The sequence below is a fragment of the Stenella coeruleoalba genome (genome assembly GCF_951394435.1).
Source record: "Stenella coeruleoalba genome assembly, chromosome: 9".
NCBI lineage: Eukaryota > Metazoa > Chordata > Mammalia > Artiodactyla > Delphinidae > Stenella > Stenella coeruleoalba.
The window spans coordinates 43,865,154-43,888,646 of NC_137155.1; the positions used below are offsets into that span (position 1 = coordinate 43,865,154).

General features: G+C 37.7%; 1 protein-coding gene across 1 annotated transcript in view; it reads right to left on the minus strand.

The window, feature by feature from the left end:
• Window positions 1-13,360: 13,360 nt before the first annotated feature.
• The window catches only part of GLCCI1 (glucocorticoid induced 1), a 120,631-nt gene continuing 110,498 nt past the window's right edge, over window positions 13,361-23,493 (minus strand). Inside the window, exons 7-8 of the mRNA XM_079932447.1 lie at window positions 17,655-17,775; window positions 13,361-16,497 (exon numbers count right to left, since the gene is read on the minus strand). Of these exons, the coding sequence (XP_079788573.1) occupies window positions 16,152-16,497; window positions 17,655-17,775 (467 nt within the window). The 3' untranslated portion in view covers window positions 13,361-16,151. The remainder of the gene's footprint in view (window positions 16,498-17,654; window positions 17,776-23,493) is intronic.

A 23,493-nucleotide genomic window follows, 5' to 3' on the forward strand; every position in this document is an offset into this window, starting at 1 on the left:
ACATTCTTCTGACTGGTTGGTGGTGAGGTAATCAGGAGTCAACATCGTCAGCCTCCTGGTTCTAATCAGTCTGGGGCCTACCTGTTTGTGGTCAGCCTTCAGTTAACTTCTTCCACCTGGTGGGGGTTTCAGTAGCTGCATAACAGCTCGAGGATATGTCTCAGAATATTATCTGTAGCCCTTGAGGAGGAGCTAAAGGTCCTTGACTTTGTTTAATGGCTAAACTATTATTATTTTGTCTTGCTTGACTGTTTTCCTTTGTTTCTGCATTTCCTTGCATCTCTAATTAAATTTGTTCTTTGGAACTCGGGGAAAGCCTAGGAGGTTAAAGTTTTTCTATAAACAAGAGGTAGATGGAGGATATGGAGGGGTCTGTCCAGCGAAGGCCCCATAGCGTTCTACTTGATTACAATCCCTTCTTTTGTTTGATATTCCTCAAACTTGAAGGGGAACCGGTGCAGGACAAGAAAGGGAATAAAGTTTTGGTTAGAGAAGTTAATCATTAACTCGGCAGAGAAACTCACTTTTAGGAGGACTTGGTTTTAGCCCCTACTCTGTTTCAACTTTTCCCAAATCTTTGAGGGAATGGGGCTCTGAATACTTCCTGCTGAAATGGGGCATGGTCCTGCCCCAATCTGGGGCATGGACAGAGAGTTGGATATACTCCCCAGTTCCAAACTTAGCATCAGCATTTCGTATTATGAAAACATTACCTCTCTCTTTGATTGCTTTGTCATAATACCTGTACAAAGGTTGGAAAATTAGTAGACATATTACAATGAGGATAATGATTAAAATGCACCTTGTAGTATTCCCGAAAATAGTCCTCCTATTTTAGATGGCAACCAGGAAAATAAGTTTTGGAGTGGATCCTCTTTACTTACATCCAGTAAACAAGTAGCCTTTTGAATTATTCCATATTTGCGTTTCAACTTTTCCAGGTTTTCTTTTTAATTGAAGTATAGTTAATTTACAGTTGTATTAAATTATACTAATTTATAGTTGTGTTAGTTTCTGGTATATAGCAAAGTGATTCAGTTATACATATATAATATATATACATACACATATATATGTATATATGTATACACACATATATTCTTTTTCATATTCTTTTCCATTATAGTTTATTATAAGATATTGAATATAGTTCCCTGTACTATACAGTAGGACCTTGTTGTTTATCTATTTTATATATAGCAGTTTGTATCTGCTAATCCCAAACTCCTAATTTATATCTTCTCTCCCTCTTTCCCCTTTGGTAACCATAGTTTGTTTTCTATGCCTTTGAGTCTGTTTCTGTTTTGTAAGCTCACTTGTATCATGTTTTAGATTCCACATATAAGTGATATCATATGATATTTGTCTTTCTCTGTCTGACTTACTTCACTTACTATGATAATTTCTAGGTCCATCCATGTTGCTTCACATAGCATTATTTCATTCTTTTTTATGGCTGAGTAGTATTCCATTGTACATATATACCACATCTTCTTCATCCATTCATCTGTTGATGGACACTTAAGTTGCTTCCATGTCTCGACTATTGTAAATAGTGCTACTATGAACATTAGGATGCATGTATTGTTTGGAATTAGACTTTTTATCTTTTCTGGATATATGCCCAGGAGTGGGATTGCTGTATCATATGGTAGCTCTATTTTTAGTTTTTTTAAGGAACCTCCATACTGTTCTCCATAGTGGCTGACTAATTTACATTCCCACCAACAGTGTAGGAGGGTTCCCTTTTCTCCACACCCTCTCCAGCATTTATTATTTGTAGACTTTTTGGTGACAGCCATACTGACTGGTGTGAGGTGATACCTCATTGTAGTTTTGATTTACATTTCTCAAATAATTAGTGATGTTGAGCATCTTTTGATGTGCCTCTTGGCCATCTGTATGTCTTCTTTAGAGAAATGTCTAACTCTTCTGCCCATTTTTTGATTGGGTTGCTTTTTGTTATTGCGTTGTATGAATGTATATTTTGGAAATTAAGCGCTCGTTGGTCGCATCATTTGCAAATATTTTCTCCCATTCCCTAGCTTGTCTTTTTATTTTGTTTATGGTTTCCTTTGCTGTGCAAAAGCTTATAAGTTTGATTAAGTCCCATTTGTTTATTTTTGCCTTTATTTCTCTTGCCTTGGGAGCCTGACCTAAGAAAATATTGCTACGATTTATGTCAGAGAATGTTTTGCCTGTGTTCTCTTCTAGGAGTTTTATGGTGTCACATCTTATATTTAAGTCTTCAAGCCATTTTGAATTTATTTTTGTGTATGCTATGAGGGAGTGTTCTAACTTCATTGATTTACATGCAGCTGTCCAGTCCAGAGATACAAATTATACATAACAGGAGCTACTGGTCAATACACATATGTCTCCTTTTTTGCCAAAATATAATATAAAGCAATTTTATTATCTAATACTATTCTGGCTAAAGAATCTAGGGCCTAGCTGGGAGGCTATAGCATGAGCTGCCTGTTTGCCACTACTATTCCTGAAGTAAGAGAAAGGTTTCACAGTTACGAGAGGAGACCTTGAGACCGTAAGGTTGCACTTGGCAGGTGCTAGCAGATATTGTTTTGAGAACACCTGGTGGTGTCCTTGAGTCTGATACTGTTTAGAAAACTGAAGTTCTCAGTAATATAGTAAAATAGTCTGAAACCACGTCCATAATGGCCATCCAGCTCTATTTTGGATGCCTGAACCACAGTTATTCCATTTTTTAAAAAAGTAATCTTTTCTTCAGTGGTTAAAGCAGATGTACAATGTATGTTTTGTAGGCCACAAACGGGCTGTTTTGGTTAGCCTAAAGTTCAGTTTAAGTCATGTATAAGCCAGAATTACTTTCCCAGACCTCAATATGTGAAAATTTCCTCCACATTTCCCACTTTTGATAGAAAGCATTAATAATCAAAATAATTGTCCCTTGTTGCCAGGATGGTTGCTGCCTGTCCTAGGTCCATGATGTCCCTCGGTGCTAGGCCTACTGTGTGTGTGTGTGTGTGTGTGTGTGTGTGTGTGTGTGTGTGTGTGTGTGTGTGTATGTGTATATAATTTGCCTACTTATCCACATTGGGAGAAAATAATCAGACAAAATAAATAAGCACAGAGGTATGCTGATGAGGAAACACTTTGTAGGCTATAGATTTTTATCAATTACACTGAATTGTCATGCAAAACATTGTACATGTGCTTCAAGCAGGAGACCTAAAGCAAGGAGTGATACGTGTCATGAGTAGTTATACTCTGTGACAACTTCACTAGAGAATTTTCTTTCCATCTTAAACACTGGGGGCAAAATGTGGTTAGAAGTAAAACAGTAACTTTCAGCGTTGATAGGGAGACAAAGTTTTGGTAAGGGTTCAATTAAATTAGTATGATAGGGCTTATAGACCTGGTCTAGATTCTTGGGTTAGCTGCCTACCATGGCTGTCATCCTCTTTTTGTCCTGGTGTGGATATTATTTGGGACCAATAGACCTTTCTATAGACCAGTACAATGCAGAGGTCTTTCCTAAGTTGGAAATATGAATTAAAGACTTAACTCTCTTCAGTTTCATTGTGCATGAGGTATTTAAGAATACTTGATAAGGGTTCTTTAAATGATGCCTTTTCCAGTATGCATAATCTCCTGGTTGCAGGTCATGGGGCATCTGATCTTCATCCAAAGATACAGTACTGTGATTGACTTCAGAAACAAGCTTAGAATATCCTCCTAATAACTCAGACTTTACAATAATGTAACATAGCAACAAGAAGCTACTTGGGAAGTGAGTCTTAAGCAGTAAATATTGACCTGAATTAACAAAACTAGAATTTAATATCCATTGAAACATAATCTTTTTCTTTCTAAAATTGCCCTCATTTTTACCAAATATAGCCAAATTAAAACTAATTTGTTTGCAAAGTAGGTCTGGTTAATTGATCACATAGGCTCTTTTAAATTGGTTTTGCTGGAACTTTTCATAAGGAACCTCAGATAGAACTTTTAAGAGGCCTCTCAAGACCAGGAAGGCCACACCATGGGCTTGTCGTCAGGTTGTGCCTGCACTATCTATAGATTTGGGTGAATTTCTCTCTTCTTGAAGTCCCCCAAATATCTTGAGATTCCTGCACCTGTCAGGAGGTGACCTCTCTCATTTACCTAATAAGGCTGCTGGAAACCCAAGAATTTCCAATTTCTGGAAGGATCAGGTAGAGGGAAAAGATAAGTGTTTCAGTTTTACTTACAAAAATGTAATTTACCAAGTTGTTATAAATTATAATTAGCCTGGGCTTCCCTGGTAGCACAGTGGTTGAGAGTCCGCCTGCCGATGCAGGGGACACGGGTTCGTGCCCCGGTCCGGGAGGATCCCACATGCCGCGGAGCTGCTGCGCCTGTGAGCCATGGCCGCTGAGCCTGCGCGTCCGGAGCCTGTGCTCTGCAACGGGAGAAGCCACGACAGTGAGAGGCCCGCGTACCGCAAAAAAAAATTATAATTAGCTTAAGGGGAAAGGTTTCCTTATATCTGGAAAACAGATTAAAAGCCAATAATATTTTGGACAAAAACCATAAAATTATAACCACATTTATCAGTTCATTCAGTCCTATGTAACTAATCCTTTTTGTTAACAGTTTTATGAAACCATCAGGGTTTCCATTACAATTCTTTAATTTTTTACTTAGTTCAGCAGTATTATCTGAAAGTTATCAGAAACCTGTACTTGTCAAAAAGTCCTTTCTTTGAATCTTCATGATGACGAAGCCTTTTTTCAAAAACATCAGAGTGAAACAGTAACTGTTTATGAATGACAAAAGACATAAGAAGGCATGGTTAAAGATCTCATTGCAATGCAGTTGACAAACGGACTTAGCCAAGTTGCTGTGACATACATTTTAAGGTAATAACTAGAATTATGACTGATAACATTATATCAAGGCTTATTTAAATTTTAGGAACTTCCTATAATTTCTAGAACATTTATATTAATGACATCCATATAGTATAACCTAACAATTAGGTTTATCCCTCGTGTGATAATGCTTCCCATGTAATTTAACATACCAAATAATCCTAGTTGGTTTAATATTTCTCTCTCAGGTGCCTCGTGGCCCTCTGAAGTATCCCAAAGTTAGCTGGAGGTCAAACGAACTTTAATTAGAATTTGATATTTGGGAAGTTTGTCAAAAATACCAAAAAGTTTTCAAAACGTTTGGTCAAATAAGATCATAGTTCACTGTGAAACAATAGTTTTCACTTAACCAAAGTGACACAATATTTTAAGAGCAAATACAGATCATTTATAGTCTGTCCCAGGAAGGTCCCATAGGCTTCTGCTTGGTGACACTTGCACTTTGCATAATATTTTTAAAGTTCATCCATTTTGTATCATATACCAGTACTTCATTCCTTTTTATTGCTGAATTAGTAGTTGTATGGATATGACACAATTTATTTTTCCAGTCATCAATTGATGGCTATTTGAATGGTTTCTACTTTTTGGCTATTATGAATAATGCCACTGTGAACACTTGTGTGCGAGTTTTTGTGCAGACATATTTTTATTGTCTTGGGTATATACCTAGCAGTGGAATTTCTGGGTCATACGGCAACTCTATGCTTAATCTTTTGAGGAACTGTTAGGCTGTTTTCCAAAGTGGCTACGTTATTTTACATTCCCACCAGTAGTGTATCAGAGTTCCAGTTTCTCTACATCCTCACTAAGACTTGTAATTATTTGTCTTTTTGGTTATGGCCATCCTAGCAGGTATAAAGTGGTATCTCATGGTTCTAATTTGCATTTTCCTAATGGAAGTAGGTATTTGCTTGCCCTGAGATTCATGTTTTGAAGGCCTAAACCCCCCAATGTGACTATATTGGAAATTCAGCCTTGGGAGGTAATTAAGGTAAATGAGATCATGAGGAAGGGCAGGGCCCTGACCTGATAGGATTAGCACCCTAGGAAGAGACACTGGTGCAGAGCAAAGGCCATGTGAGGACAAACTAGCCATCTGTAAGCCAGAAAGAGTCTTTACTAGAAAATGAACCCTGCTGGACCTTGATCCAGGACTTCCAGTCTCCACAACTGTGAGAAGTAAATTTCTGTTGTTTACTCCACCTATTCTGTGGTCTTTTGTTATGGCAGCCCAAGCAGATTAAGCATTATTATCTCTATTTTACAAACCAAGACTCTTAGGGTCACAGGGTCATCACTCACTCTTGTGTGATGCCAAACCTGGACCATATGCCCTTATGCCACACTGCCTCTGGGTCCCAGGATGTGGCAGAGACATGGTTTTCTACCAGGTGTGGCCTGCCAGCTGACCAAAATCACAGATGGCAAAGTTCAGAGACTCAGTTTGGTGAATAAGGGGCAGAAACTTGCCAAAAAGGAGAAATAAGGAAACGTCCCAAGTTGCTTTCCACCCAATTGGCTTATGCCAGCTACAGATTCAAAGACAAATAGGAGGGACCTAGTCCTCCTACAGTGGTGATTCTCAAGCCAAGGACTTCACTGCAGCTTGTCTAGTGCTTTGATTCCCGATCTCCTCTAATCCAAATCCTGGTCAGAGTCCATCTCACATGTATCCACTTTAGGCAATCTGTAAAACTAGACTAACAGCCCTCAATAAAGAATGTACTAAGAAACAGGAATCACATTCAAGAACAATCTCTTGGCCATTTTCAGGTTTCTGTAGTTTGTTTGGGGCAGGGGGTCCTTTTCAGTTTTCTAGATGAGGCAGTTCAAGAAATGTAAACAGGACAGACTGCTGGGCCCCTGGGTGCCCACTTCACAAATCCATCTCAGCTGAGTGCAGGGCTATTAGTGTGCTCCACACTCCAGGGAATGCTCTGTCCTCAGAACTAAAGCTGCAGCCTTTCCCAAATGCACCTCCAACTCCAATCCAGGCTTAAATCATTAAAAAATTCTTATTTTATTTTGGAGTATAGATTTACAATGTTGTGTTAGTTTCAGGTGTACAGCAAAGTGATTCAGTTATATATATATATATATATATATATATATAAAATCTTTTTCAGTTTCTTTTCCCATTTAGGTTATTACAGTATATTGAGTGTAGTTCCCTGTGCTATACAGTAGGTCCTTGTTGATTCTCTATTTTGTATACAGTAGTGTGTATATGTTAATCCCAAACTCCCAATTTATACCCAGGCTTAAATCATTTAATCTTCTTTACCCGAGTATGAAGCTGTTGAGGCCATTTTTTTCTAAGAGGAAAACATCTGAAACTCTATGTCATTTTCGGATTCTCCTGCTGGGGCAAAATTCACTGTACCAAACCTTCTCTCAATCCACCTTGATTTTAAGAGATCTGCAGCTCATTTCCGTTAAAACTAAATCTTTTGCTAGCATTTCCTTCCTTTCCTCCATACTTTTTTCCCTCCCTTAATATTTAGAAATTAACATGTATTTTCTCTCAAGTCATAAGGCTAATAGTTGCTACTAAAGAAAACAGAAAAACAGAAATGCAAATGTTAAATACAAATTATCTGCAACCTAGACGTAACCGCTATTAATTTTTGTACCTTCTTCATGTCTTTTTTCAACTCACATATATATGTGTTTTTACAAAACTACGGGGTGACACTGGTTTGTGTAAGTGCTGCCATGTTCTTATTCAGAAAGCTGTACCAATTTATTCTTCCAATGGCATATATGAGGGTGACCGTATCCCCGCCGCCCCCTTAAGCACTGAATATTATCCTTCTTATTAATCTTTGCTAAAGGAAACAGATTGTTTCAATTTGCATTGCTTTGATCATTAGTGAGGCTAAACATTTATTTTCATGTTCATCACTCCCCTTGAATTTCACCTTGTCTTTATATCAGGAGTATGTGAAGCAGTCCAGTCATATGCACTTTCTGCTGTAGGAATGATGAATGGATAGTAAGAAGGTAGTTGCAGGCAGAGGGAAGAGGACTGCCAACAATTGTGCAAAAATGAAGGTCATGCTGCTTCCTTGTCTTCTTTTAGAAAACACTACTAAAGGAATACATGCTCATTGTAAGAAAAGAATCAAATATTTCAATAGGGCATATGAATATTGTGAAAGCTCACCTCAGCCCTCTCCTTGCCCCACCCACAGATCCTGTTCCCCAGGTGTAACCATCTTTGGCCTCCTCTTCCTACCTCTTTATTGTCTTTCTGCAGGACCTGAATTTAGCAGAGTGATCAGGAGAAAGGGTCAGGGGTTCAAAACGAAATAGGTTCTTCATACATAGCTCCATGGGGGGTCAATTGGGAAGGGAAGCAAGGGAGACCACACCAGGTGTTTGTCTGTAATCAAACGGGCAGGTGAATGGAGAGTGAGTTAAGATTACCCTGTTTGCCTGGATTTCAGTCCATATGAAAAATGGCAGGCCGTTGATTGCAACACATGAGCAGTGGCCTTTGTTAACTTCCATCCCTTGAGTATAACCCTTTTCCTTTACAAAGTGGAATAGAAAACCTGAGAAATGGTTTGCCTTTCCCACATGAACCCTTCTCTCCGTCTGGCAGGTCCTTGTGGAGCCCTCCAACCACCTTTTATCCAGTCTGCTTCCCGACAGTGGTTTGAAATAACATCCATTGCCTGCAGGCCCACACCCAGATCTGGCTCAAGGGATGTCATCAAAGTCCTGCTTAAAACTGATGCCAAAACTTGAGTAGAATCTGTAGTGTGAAAGGGGACCCATTTCTTATTATCAGAAAATCTTTTGGAGGGAAAATGATCTAATTATTCAAATTCTTAGTCATCTTTAAGAAAATGGCTTTTTTGAATGAGAGGGGTCATCACCCAACTGATCTGGAACCTTTGAAAAAATTTTCCTCTCCTGAGAGATGCAAATGCCTCTGGAATGGAATAGGCTGTTAGAATCAATGGGTCACCAGCCTCCTGTTCACTAAAGGAAAAAAAAGATATTTGAGATGGAAATATTTCTCATTTTCTTTAGAGATTCTGCTTTTTCTTCTTTTCCAGCTTTTAAAACTGATCACCTGTCCTCCCTCTTTTTGCATTGTTTCCCATGGGGAATCCTTTCCTGTAAGGGTTTAATTTTTCCCTCCATTGGATTGTCTTAGGTAAGATGGTATAGTGTTAGACAACTTTTAGGCACATCTAGTAGACTTACTATCATGTGAGTTGTTCAAATAGCAAAATTTTATATGAGAAAGCTTTGTCTTGGACCTAGTCCAAATGGGCTTCATTTAAGAAGTGTCCATTCCAAAAAGGCAAGCCTCCTTTTCTGGACCCAGAGGACAGAATGATACAGTAAGACTGTAGGTCAGCGGTCTCCAACCTTTTTGGCACCAGGGACCAGTTTCATGGAAGACAATTTTTCCACAGAAGCCAGGGCGGATGGTGGGGGAGTGGTCCAGGTGGTAATTCGAGCGATGAGGGGGCGGTGATCCAGGCAGTAATGTAAGTGACGGGGAGCAGATGAAGCTCCGCTCACTCACCCACCGCTCATCTCTTGCTGTGCTCCTAACAGGCCGCAGACTGGTACCGGTCCATGGCCCGGGGGTTGGGGACCCCTGCTCTAGGTGACATTGGTGGCAGTAATGGGTATATGTGTGTAGGTACAGGCACGGAGGGCAGCTGCTGTATTGTATCAGTTCTCTAGCCCTATGTGACAAATTATCCCCAAACTTAGCACCTTAAAGCAACAAAAACATTCTCTCACAGTTTCTGAGGGTCAGGAAGCCAGGAGTGATTTAGCTGGTCTGGCTTGAGGCCTCTCGTGAGATTCAGCAGTCAACCTGTGGGCTGGGGCTGCAGGCATCTCAGGGCTTGACTGGAGGAGCCGCTTCCAAGCTCACTCACACGGTTGCTGGCAGGAGGCCTCAGTTCCCTGCTAGCTGGTGGCTGGAGGACTCTGCGGCTTGCCATGTGGGTCTCTCCATAGACTTCCTGAGTATCCTCTCAAATAGCTTCCCCATAGCACGTGGTCCAGGAGAGTGCACATGCAAGACAGCAACCTGTCTTTCTATAACCTAAGCTCAAAAGTGACTTCTGTATTCTATTCTAAAGCAAGTCCAGCCCACACTTAAGGGGAGGAAAATAAATCTCTACCTCTGGAAGGGAGGAATATAAAAAAAGTTTGTGGATATATTTGTGGAGATATATATATATATATATATATATATATATATATATATAGAGTTGATTTACAGTGTATAAATTTCTGGTGTACAGCAAAGTGATATATATATATATGTATACCAGATTCTTTTCCGTTATAGTTTATTACAAGATATTGAATATAGTTCCCTGTGCTATACAGTAAGACCTTGTTGTTTATCTATTTTCTATATGTGTGTTTCTATTAATCTCAAACTCCCAATTTATCCCTCCTTCCTCTTTCCCCTTTGGTAATCATAAGTTTGTTTTCTATGTCTGTGAGTCTGTTTCTGTTTTGTAAATAAGTTCATTCGTATCATTTTTTTAGATTCCACGTATGATATCCTATGATATTTGTCTTTCTCTGACCTCATTTAGTATGATAATCTCTAGGTCCATCCATGTTGCTGCAAATGGCATTATTTCATTCTTTTTAATGGCTGATACATATACATACAATGGATATATACATACACACACCACATCTTTATCCATTCATCCGTTGATGGACACTTAGGTTGCTTTCATGTCTTGGCTATTGTAAATAGTGCTGCTATGAACACTGGGATGCATGTATCTTTTCAAATTAGAGTTTTTGTCTTTTCTGGATATATACCCAGGAGTGGGATTGCTGGATCATATGGTAGCTCTATTTTTAGTTTTTTAAGGAACCTCCATACTATTCTCCATAGTGGCTGCACCAATTTACATTCCCACCAACAGTGTGGGAGGGTTCCCTTTTCTCCACACCCTCTCCAGCATTTATTATTTGTAGACTTTTTGATGATGGCCATTCTGACTGGTGTGAGGTGATACCTCATTGTAGTTTTGATTTGCATTTCTCTAATAATTAGCGATGTCGAGTATCTTTTCATATGCCCATTGGCCATCTGTTTGTCTTCTTTGGAGAAGTGTCTAGGTCTTCTGCCCATTTTTTGATTGGGTTGCTTGTTTTTCTGTTCTTGAGCTGTATGAGCATTTGTATATTTTGGAAATTAAGCCCTTGTTTGTTGGTCTCATCGTTTGCAAATGTTTTCTCCCATTCCGTAGGCTGTCTTTTCCACTTTGTTTTGTTTATTCTGTGCAAAAGCTTATAAGTTTTAAGTCCCATTTGTTTATTTTTGCTTTTATTTCTATTTCCTTGGGAGACTGACCTAAGAAAACGTTGCTATGACTTATGTCAGAGAATGTTTTGCTTACCTTCTCTTCTAGGAGTTTATGATGTCATGTCTTATATTTTAAGTTTTTAAGCCAGTTTGAGTTTACTTTTGTGTATGGTATGAGGGAATATTCTAACTTCATTTATTTACATGTGGCTGTCTAGCTTTACCAATACCACTTGCTGAAGAGACTGTGGCCATATATATATATATATATATTTTTTGCAGTACGCGGGCCTCTCACTGTTGTGGCCTCTCCCGTTGTGGAGCGCAGGCTCAGCGGCCATGGCTCACGGGCCTAGCCGCTCCGCGGCATGTGGGATCTTCCTGGACCGGGGCACAAACCTGCGTCCCTTGCATCGGCAGGTGGACTCTCAACCACTGCGCCACCAGGGAAGCCCACGTGGCCATATTTTTAAAACCACCACATTTATGACACAAGTTACCTAATCTAGTTTAGTCTTTATGTTTATGACACAAGTTACCTAATCTAGTTTAGTCTTTAGTCTATGTCAGAGGTCAGTAAATGTTTTCGGTAAAGGACCAGATGGTAAATACTGTAGGCATTGTGGGCCAGACTGTCTCTGTGGTAACTACTTAATTCTGCCATTGTACAGCAAAATAGCCATAGGCAGTACATAAGCAAATGAGCATGGCTTTGTTCCAGTAACATTTATAATAATAGGCATTGGGGTGGATTTGGCCCATGGGCTGTAGTTGGTTGATCCCTGGTCTACAGCTATAGAGGTTATTGGAAGTCCAGCAAACTTATTTTGTTTCCTTGCCATTAGAATCCTATTTCAAAAGAAATTTCATCCACATGGCACGGCTGTCTAATCTGCCACCATCATGTCTCTGCAGCTTGATATTTAGTGGTGAGATAATAGGAAGACAGAAAGGCAACTCTGATTTAGGTGGAGAAAACTTCAGGACATAGAATTCCAGTCCTTGTCTTTTGGGAAATAGGAGGGATAGGAGTGTAAAGGAGAAGAGCTGATTTGGTGTGACGGGGACAAGAGAGTGTCTCCGTTGCATTTAATCACTGCAGTTGAAATGAGGCAAGAAGTCTGAGAGGAGATGCTTTTCAGACAACTGGAACCATGGCACTAGACTATGGCATTTAGCTTTTGACTCAAGGTGTGAATTACAGGATCTATCTTCACGAAGCTCCTGCAGCTCTACGGAGCCCTGAGGTCCCCAAAGGAGTGATTTTACAGGGGAAGAAAGACTTGCGAGTACCAAAGATGGGGTAGAAGATGGAAGCTGCTCATAGAGAGCAGGAGGGAATATGTCGGGGATAACTGAACTTGAGAGCTAGAAGGGACCTCACCTCACACTGTGGGGTGGGGGTGAATATTTATTTTGTGATATTCGTGAATAAACTTTAAGTGATTATTTCTAGCTAACATAGGGTTAAACATGTAAATTCTTACAACTGATTTCCCCTTCCTTGTTCCTTAGGTTTGATTTTGCAAATACTGACTTGTTTCTCAGGGCCATTTAATATTAAGCTTATTATCTGATCAAGTCAAGCAGAGATGGGGCTGAGGATTCCAGTTTTCCTTCATGTTCATTTGCAATGGAGTTTTTAACTTGTATAAGGTAGATAATTTCCTGCCTAAATCATATATTGTCCTGAAGAAGATCAAGCTCACTATTAAAAAGTTATATTTATTTTTTTAAGGCCTGAAACACAGCTACTAAGTCGTTATTTTTAAGTTCACTTTAAAAGTCAAATCTTATCAATCTCTTTAGTGAGATGTGCTTCAGAAATGAAGAATACTCTGCTGGTAAATTATTTCTCAAAGTGGTTTGTTGCTGCTTTCAAGCCAGCACGTGGCCTATGATGACCCTATTTGGGTAACTGGGAAGAACATCAACACTCCTTTGTTCCATAAAGCTTTTCTCCCTATTATCCTGAAAACATATATAAAAAGAGTGAAAAATTTTTTAATTTTGCTGCAACTTCCCTTGTGGTGATTTCACTGAACTTCAACAACTTATTTTCATAAATAATTCCTAGTCATAAAATAACAACATGGGGACAATGTTTTCTCTTTTTAAGGTGCTCATAGCTGGGAGCAGTACAAAGACTTGGAACTTCAGACATCTAGCTTCTTACCTTGTGATGGAAAGTGTGTACATTAAATGTCAAGAGGAAACCAGGCTGTGGAAATCTGATCCAGTCAGACTACCTACAACCCAGAGATGCAGGTCAGGAATTGAGTGAGTACTGAATACTGCCACCTCCCTGAGCTGAATTCATCCCTGTCAGGTAAGATGCTAAAAAGCTCAGTCTTTCCAAAAACGTACGCGAACTATTCCAGTTTTACTAATAACTTTATTTAAATAAGAAGACACAGGAACTTCTATACTGAAAAAATACAAAACAAAAGCCACACATTTCCTTGTGTAAAGCCATATTGTATGGTAACTCGAATACTGTTCAGCGCAGTGGCTAGAATTAAACAGTACAACTATATACAAAATTTAAACAATTTCTGACAAATTTCTACAGCTGGATGTAGGATACATTTGAGCTCAACAACTTCTGGGAAATTTACATGGCAAAGCATAAGCTTTAACACATTTGGTTCAAAACTTTAATATATGCTAAGAACAAATGTACAACACAATTAATATTTAGTTTTCTCATGAGAAAATAAAAGCACATGTCACTATAAATATCGTACATCAGATTTCATTACCAAAAAAAGCATATTCAGTCCATCGTTCAGAAACTAATATTGATACTATTGCATCTTATTTGGACAAAAGCAGAGCATAAGATCAACACATTATGTAATGCTAAACCAGATATCAGAAGTTAATGGAGCTCATATTTATCTTACAGAACTAATATTTTCTCCCTTTAACCATAATCTACAAAATATAGTATTTTCATCAAGGCCTGAGATTATTAGGGTTAAAGGTTTCTTCTGCTGAATAGATTGTTTTAAAACGTTCCCCTGTGAAAATGGCGAAAGTAAACTGAGTCCTTTCCCATGACAGTCTCCTACAATATAACACTGACTAATTTAAAGGAGCCAGAATGCACCTTCAGGAGAGAATATTACTGCAAACTTTGGTGGAAAGAAGATAATTGGGATCATGACAAAATAATACACAGAACACATACACACACAAACATATACACACATATATATATCATTTGTTTTAAAAAAAAGAAAATCAATGGTGTTGCTTTCTTCTTTATCAACTCTTCCTTCTTCAACCTCCTTAGAAAATAAAACAAAGAAAAACCCAGGAATGACTGAAAGGAACTGAAACGTTCCTGTAACTGTAAGCACCTTGTTCCCCTAATTCTTAAGAAAACTGTGCCATACACTTCAGATGCAGATGAAACAGTTTTATTGAACTGAAAGCAATGGAATAAAAATAAAGAAACTTCCCTTTGCTTTTGAATACTCTCTTTGTGCTGCAGAAAACAATGTCTGAAGTTGGGCTCTTCCACTGACCAATCAGGAATATCTAGGGCTCTCTTCACACTTAGAGAAGTTAGGTTGAGTCTGCAAGTTCAGGGCTCTTTACTGGGGTTTATGCTCTACTTCGTGCATCCAAAATGTGAACAGAACTGTTAATGGTATTATTATGAGAGGCTTGAGTAGAGACAGCTTCAAACTACTGCATTTGTAAGTCACCACATAACCTGCTTACTTATGTTGAATTCTGAGACTCACATATGCTCTCTCTGTGTGAATGCAACTCATGCACCTGAACTGCTTGAGGAAAACAATAAGCAAAAGTGTGTCATTTCTTAACCTGCAAATTAAACAATTTCCAAAAGAGAAACTAAACATTAATATGCCTTTTGATAGAACAGTAGCATTTCATGACCCTGATGGCCAATATAAACAAAAAACCTCAGCCATCCTCCTGTGAAACTGCACTGGTCCTGAAATTAGACCTAGACATTCTTGTCTTTAAATTCCACACACACAAGGTGGAATGTTTTTGTACAGCCTAGTACTGGACATTTTATTTGCAACATTGTATCAGTCATTAACTGAGCAACACCTGAACTTGTAAAAAAAAAAAAAAGCCACATTTACACATGTTGAAACAGTGAATGCAACAGTTGTTTTACGTGTAACCACATGACAAAAGTGATGTCAGACACCACAGATTTGCTGGTTCTCCTCATGTTCACCCATGTCCAGGATTTCTGTTCTCCTAGGGTTGAATGCACTTCTTATTCTAAGAACGTGGAATGTAATGAGGAAAGGGAAATGCATAAAATAAGAAAAGGCAAAAGAGTGATGTTCCCTCTTTAGCTTTTTAGCTGTGAAATAGTTAATATCCCAATATGATATACATTCCAAGTTACCTGAGTTTAGACTTCAACTGAAGTACCTGAAGCTAGGCCATAGGGTGGGCACTGTGCAACTGTTGTGGCCATTTATTTATTTATTTTTTTGCATTGTATGTATTACAGAAGTTAGAAACAAACACCTGGATCAATTGTAAACATAATTCTGAAGTACAGTATTTTTCCATAGGACAAAACACAGCAAGACATTTTCTATTTAGACAGGCAACTTTCTGATATAGAGCTTATTTATACTGAAGAGTTTGGAACAAAACACAGGACACAGTACTAATCTGTCAAACATACTATGAAATGCATAGTCTCCACTTAAAATGCTGAATGATACACACATTTTTGCAAGCATTACTGCTTTCCACAAAAACTGCTGAATAGGAGTTCCGTCCCTGCCAAGATCAGTGTTAAGAGATACTTTATGATGCTGATAAGTATTCTGTTTGTGGTGGTGTCAGGAAGTTTGTCACTCCATGCAGATAGATGTCTGAGATCTAGTTCCTAATCCAGGGAACACAGGGTAGAGGCCAGCTCCCCCTCTGCTTTAGATGATCACGTAGTTCTGAGCGGAGATGTGCTCCTCACCCTGCAGTTCCTGCAGGAGCTGCGGCTGCTGGGATGGCTGTTGGACAGAGGCCTCTGTGGAGCCCGTCACGCTGGTGTCATCAGAAAGAGACGTAAAGGAAACCCGGGAGGAAAGCTGCTCCACGGTCAGGGTGGCCAGAGCTGAGCTCTGGCCAGAGTTAGGAGAGTTCTTGAGCATCAGGTCAGAGGCAGGTAGGAGAGGGCCTAGAAGTTTTACAGGACAGAAAGCTGATCCGGTTGGGATGAAATTAACCTTGTTTTTGTCAGGACATGAAAAGAGAGGGGCTGCGATAGGCTGGCGAGACCTAAAACCATAAAACAAAATTAGGTTTACAATCACTAAAAAGTTAGGCACTTTCTGAATTAATTGGAGTTCTCTAAAACAGCTAAAATGTGGATGGCAGGGAATGAATTAAGTGTACACAGAGGGGTAAACATCTTCCATAGCACAAGTCAGCTGGCATACTACTGATGTACACAGCACTGAGGTGACATTTAAAACAGAAGGATTTTCAAAAGGACTCTGGGCAAACAGAATTTTTCAGAGATTAGTTTGCTTTCATTCATTTAGAAACATGGATTATGCGATGTTAAAATGACCTTTTCTGTTAAGTACATTGGGAGAGGGATTACCCAATCATATATTTGGTTTTAAGCATTTCCTCCTTTTTCTGTATCTCTATACATACTTCTACTAACACAGATCAGGAAAAGTAGTTTCAGTAGTTTCTTGATGAGTCAGCCCAACAGAACAGCGTCCACAAGCCCTTCCTCTCCTCCCCTTCCCTGGGAACTAAGCCATCAACTCCTGCAAGACCCGTCTCTGTCCCCTTCTACGTTACAAGAGTACAGCAGCCTCCACTAGGGCACCTGCACTGGGACAAAGGGATGAGTGAGTCCAAGAGCCACACGCTCTTTTTTTGAGTTATTCTGCCAGGTATTTACAGCATGAACCTCTTTTCCCTTTAATTTCTATTTTATACGTACCGAACTTTCAAAAAGAAAAAAAAAATCTGTGAACAGAAAGTCTAAATTCAATGAATACACATGCTAGATGTGTCTACAGGGAAGGAGACGAGTTAGTGAGTTCCCTCTGGCTTGTGGTATCACTATCGTTAAGGCTAGCCACACATGGATATTCACTTTGCTGCTAAATGTCTTTTTCTTTTTAGCCATCTAAATTAATAGAACTTTTGAAAGGAAAATTCTTAATGATTAAAAATAAATCTTTTAGGTAGTAAGGATGAATTTCCAAGTTTCTTTGTATTAGCATATTTCCAGCACACAGACTCTAATTCTCCTTCAATAAGATCTCTTTTGCCTATTCAACTCTCTTTTCATGATTTGCTTTTGGAACACATTATCAGCTGGATGGAGTAGTTGATTAATCTGTAATCAACTGGTCTCAGTAAAAAGCTTTACAGCTTTGCAGATCCCAGCTGACAGAAAAGACATTACTTACGCCATTTCCTCAAAGACCTTCACTCGCTCACATCCCTCTGGGGGCTCCCGTTTGAACATGTAGCTGTTGTTTGGTTTGGGAGATGAAGCATACTTGGGTAACGGTGAGCTACTCCCACTGTCTGTAAATTTAAAGCAGTTATATTAACTAGTGATTGAAAGCTCTTTTAAATTAAATTTGATTTCCAAACAAGCAGCCTTTTGCACAGTTTATCCACTACTGCCCCTTGGCTTCCACCACAGAGCTTCCTTTATTGCAAAGCTGTTTCTAACATCCTTGTGTAGTACATATCTTATGAATAAAAGCTTCAATGCAATAGTAATCTGCCATACCACAGAACATAAAAAGCAGATATTTTGGTCCAGACAACTGCATTTTGAGTAAAGTAGAGCTGTAATCCTGAAAATAAATACATCATTATATATTTCAAAAAGGTAAATAAATGGGGTAATATGTATAGCCATGCAAAATTTTAAGAGATTAAATACAGCATTCTCTATATTTTCTCACTGTTCAACCAATTTAATTGAAAATTTTAATATGTAGAATAATCTTCATTACAAAAGTTCTTAGCAGAAACGTTAGTTTTACTAAACACTGTGAATAACATGTATGCAGGGAAAAAACAGGCTTATAACACAATATACTTTCCCTTGGCCCACAATGAAAAAGGTAATGTTCAGAATTTTGCCTTTAAAATGTCTATATAAAAGAATTTTTTGAGCACTATTTGTATTTTCGCTGCTGGAAGCACGAGGAATCTAAAAGCATCTCTATCTAACATGTTTTCTTCGTATTTTTGACCAAAAAGAAGTGGCCTATTCATGAAAAGCCATAAAACCTATATGCAGTTTCTCCCTTTCCTACCTGGCAAAGGATTTTGGAAATTCATATCCACCAAAATATGTCATTATCTTTTTAAGATGCCAAGTTGTAAAGTCAGTAACATACCTTTATAAATACAATAGTCCTATTTAAACAAATTCTGACTTAATGCAAACCAATCCCCCATGCTAAAATACTAAGCACATCACCTATTGAGATGTAGTATTTTCGTATGTATTTTGAAAGATGGCATTAGTACCATAAATTTCAGGTGTCACAATTTTGATAAGTTGCTTCAGTTTAGGATACAGTACATGGTCCAACATTCAGAATCTGAGTAACAGGGAGGGTTTTTTTAATCATCATTAATGAAGTATAATACACGCTTAGAAAGTAGACCCTTGAGGCACACTTAGAGTGTACTTGGTGAATGACTCAAAGAGCATCTGTGCAAGTGTTGGGCATGCAGATGTGTGCTTATATTTGAATATGGCTATATCTCTGGCTGGGAAATCATTGCCTGCAAAATAACAAGGCCACATTATTGGGAAACCTAGAAAACCTCATAGTTTCTCCATCACTACTGTTACACATGTCCATAGAGATTATGCATAGTCTCTGGGAAGGAATTAAGTCTTAGAGTTACGTTGGTTTTTTTCAGACTTGAGGATTTTCTTAGACTCAACATTTATCCTATATTGCTTAAACAAATAGGAGGGAGGAGAAGGAATATTATTTTTTCTCTTCGGTAGATGCAAAACATCATTAACCTGACTAGAGTCCGACTTCGCTGCTATTTGAGCTAGGCTAAACCAAAACGACTGGTCTTCAATCAAAAACTGGTGGGAATGAGGTCTTGAACTCGGTATAATACCAAAAATACAGGTTGACTTTGCTTTATTATCCAAGCAACGACCAGCCATGCCAAGGATACATGAAAAAGTAGCTATGGTTGTGTAGTGCCTCCATGGAGAGGACACAGCCCTGCTGCACGCAGGATGGGCCTAAAGCCATGGGCTTGATGCCTTTAACAAGCCTTTTCTGCCATCAGCAGGGGTGTGACCAGGTCAGTAGTTAAGAATCCACCCTATTGTCATGTAAGAAAAGTCATCTTGGCCACTCTTACAGTCTCCTGTGTTCTATTTCTTATTACATCATCAGACCTACCACATGATTTCTCTCATAACATTACTGATGGTTTCAAGGGACCTTCCCAGAATTGAAAGCTAGATGTGAGTTGGATAATCAGCAAAACTAACTGTCTTCCTATAAACAATCTACAATGAATTAAATATTAAATAGTTTTTCTCCTTGAAATTTTTCTAATTTCCGAGGCTTATATTTTTACAGAGTTTTACCCACTTAAACATTCTTTTATTGGGGGCAGGGAGGAGGGTGACAAATGTTTAAACAAACAAACACAATATATTGCTATCCCAGAAAGATAGTATTCAGTGCTATTATACTGCCTTGACTTTTCAATAAAAACTGTTTGTTGAGAATATATATATACATGTGTGTGTGTGTATGTATATATATTACATTTAATGTTTGGTGGTCTGGAAAGACAAAGCTTGAAAGAAAGAAATTTGGAGCCGTAAATAGATTTCTTAAATCTGGGGTTTTCTCCTCAGGTGAATATGCAATCTGATAGAGTGCAAAGAGGAACAGGGAATGGAGACAACTTTCTGGGGTTTTAGTTCTGTCACTAGCTGTATATAGTTGTATAACCTTCAACACAGCTGCCTCTCTAAGTTTCTATATAACTAAAGGAATTTCCATTCCTAACTCTGAAATTCTGTGATTTTTACAAAAGGTTCTAACATACAAAAAAGGAACAGTGTACCAAAATATTTTTTTTTGCTTTACAAATGGCATGCTTTAAAAACAACTCCCACGAGCAAACTATTCTACCCATTCCAAGCTTGGTTGTCTAACTCCTGCATTTAGAACTCTGTGTTGAGTTTAATAACCACATTTCATTAAGAGAACATTATAAATGTGAGGTAAGCATGCTTGCTCAGGAGATTCAGGATGAAGTCTCATGGTAATCTTAATTTAATCCCTCCTGTTCACAAGCATGATACATTTTCTCATTCTCTTATCCCACAATAGGATAATAACTAGACACGTAATTGAGATTAAGTTAAATGTTACTTTATGTTCTTATAACCTCATAACCAATGAAATTAGATGTGATGAATATAATTATTTACATATCTGTCTGCATTCATAATAGTTTCATCTATATTTATAACAGAATCACCCAGATCTCAAAATTAAGAGTATGGAAACATTTTTTTGACTATTTTATTATAAAAAGATTATAATTATGCATGTGTACCATATTTACAATTAAAATATAAGGAGTTTGACAAACATTTTAAAACACATCATAATGAACTAAAGCTTGGAAAAGTTAGAGATATTACTGAAGTCTGAAACTCCATATAGAAACAAGATTCATTAAACTATGTGTACTTTTATAGTTTTAGAGTTTTCTGAATTTCTCCTTATAAGTGGCCTCCATTACTTCTGGTATATTAAGTTGTATGGCCAATAATTCTAGTATAAAAAAAACATATATATTAAGTTGCTTCATTTATGTAGAAAGGTATGTAAAATCTCTGCCATGGTTCTTTTCTAGCCCTAAGTCTTTATACGTGCTTTATCTCCTACTATCAGATTACTTTATCAAATTAAGTAAAATTAATTCTAAAATAAGCAATATAATTACAGGGTGGTGGTTCTTAACCCTGGTTTCACATTAGACTCATCAAAGATGTTTTAACAATACTATTAAATGCCAATGTTGAAACCTCACCCCTCAAGAGGTTCTGATTTAATTAGTCTGGGGCCCATTCCCAGGCATGTGCTGGCTGTTTTTTTTTTGGTAAAGCTCTCAAATGCTTTTGAAGTACAGCCAAATTTGATAACCAATCATGAAAACATTAAAACACTGGTATGGAGTCAAGCCATCTGACTTCTGTCTAGACCTAACTGCACGGCCTAGGAAAAGTGTGATCCCCTGTGTTTTGATCTATAAAATGGGAATAACTACTGATATGATGGCTGTGAAAAATGTGTACCTGAAACAGAATAAGCTCTCAATAAATACTGCTACAATAGTAGAAAGAACACATCATTCCTAATTCACAAATTAACAAAGGTGAACCATTCAGAAATTAAGTGCCTATTCTACTTTCTTGGTAAAAGAGAGTAACAGAAATGTCATTTTTAATAGGTCTGCACACTAACTTTATTAAGGTATATAAAGGTAAGATTTTGTGTCTGGCGGGGAAGCCGAGTAACATTTGGAGTACCAGATTCTCTGGTTTATGACTGCCTAGTAGGAACTCTGCCAGTTCATGATGGCATCCTTTAGCATATGGAGATCTACCGTTCCGAAATTTTAAAACTAATGCCTAAAGTATACAGATTCTATAGATTCCTCTACGTAGAGAATATTTATTACATGTGTAGCAAGAGCCAGTAGAATGTAATTATTATTCTATCTTTCAAAGCTAGAATAACAGGCTGAGAAAACGAGCATAGAGTTCAACCAACACTAAACTTAGTGACAAAGTTAGCCAATTTAGAATAAGATTATAAATATGATGAACTAAATAGGATCTAAACAGAATTGCTATTCTAGTATTAAAATTACTTCTTTTCCAGAAAATGTGGTATGTATACACAATGGAATACTACTCAGCCATAAAAAAGAACAAAATTTTGCTATTTGCAGCAACATGGATGGACTAGGAGGGCATTATGCTAAGTGAAATAAGTCAGACAGAGAAAGACAAACACTGTAGGATATCACTTACATGTGGAATTAAAAAAAATACAACAAACTACTGAATATAACAAAAAAGCAGATTCACAGGTATAGAGAACAAACTAGTGGTTACCAGTGGAGAGGGAAGTGGGTAGGGGCAATACAGAGGTAGGGAAATAAGAGGTACTATTAGATATAAAATAAGCTACAAGGATATACTGTACAACAGGGGGAATATAGTCAATATTTTATAATAACTATAAATGGAGTATAACGTTTAATAATTGTGAATCACTGTATTGTACTCCTGTAACTTATATAATAGTGTACAGTAACTATGCTTCAATTTAAAAAATTACTTTTTTTGCATCAGGAAATGAAATTATCAGCTGTAGTGTAATTTGATGGTCTAATGAAATCAGGAGAAACAACTGTATAGTGTTTCTTGACAACAAACTTTTGGAACCAGTTGGCATTACTGATTGTATTGAAAACCTGCATTTTCAGTGAAAAAAAAAAAAAAACTGTGGAAGAGTAAGGAGAACATTTGACTTTTACAAATAGTCTCTAACGTTTCTCTACAATTTCAAAGTCAACCTTTTATGAGAAGGTTACAAAATTTTAATAAAACAACACATCAGCTATAGCTAAGATCTCCCTTACATCAGCATTCAGCAAAGGGTAAGGAGAGAAAATGTAACATAATCCTTGTTACTTATATTTTTGAACTTTGTCTCAAATAAGACTGTTTTGAATTAATGGGACTTACATTCCAAATGTAAGTTAGGCCCATTACATTCCAAATGTAAGTTAGGCCCATTAATTAAATATTTGTCATATGTGGAAGGTGTTTTATATTTTAATCATTTATTCCATATTCACTGAATTGGTACTAATTTACAAAATAAGCAAACAAATCATAGTTGTGCCTTTGTTTTTGTGTACTCACAATAAGTACAATGCTTCTTCTGCAAACATAATCCTGATATGCAGAACAACATTGCTTATTATTGTCTCCAAATCTGACTTGGCATCGTTGATATGCTAACTACTCACTCGGAATCTTACATGAACGCGAACAAATCACCCTGAATCTGACTATCCGACGTGAGTTAAAAAATGAAAGCAAATCACTCTGTTGAAGACAGTCTGCAAACCAATTTATAGACTAAAATCTTGTCTCTTATAAATCATAATGGTAAAACTAAACTGAAAATAAATTTCAGATTACCC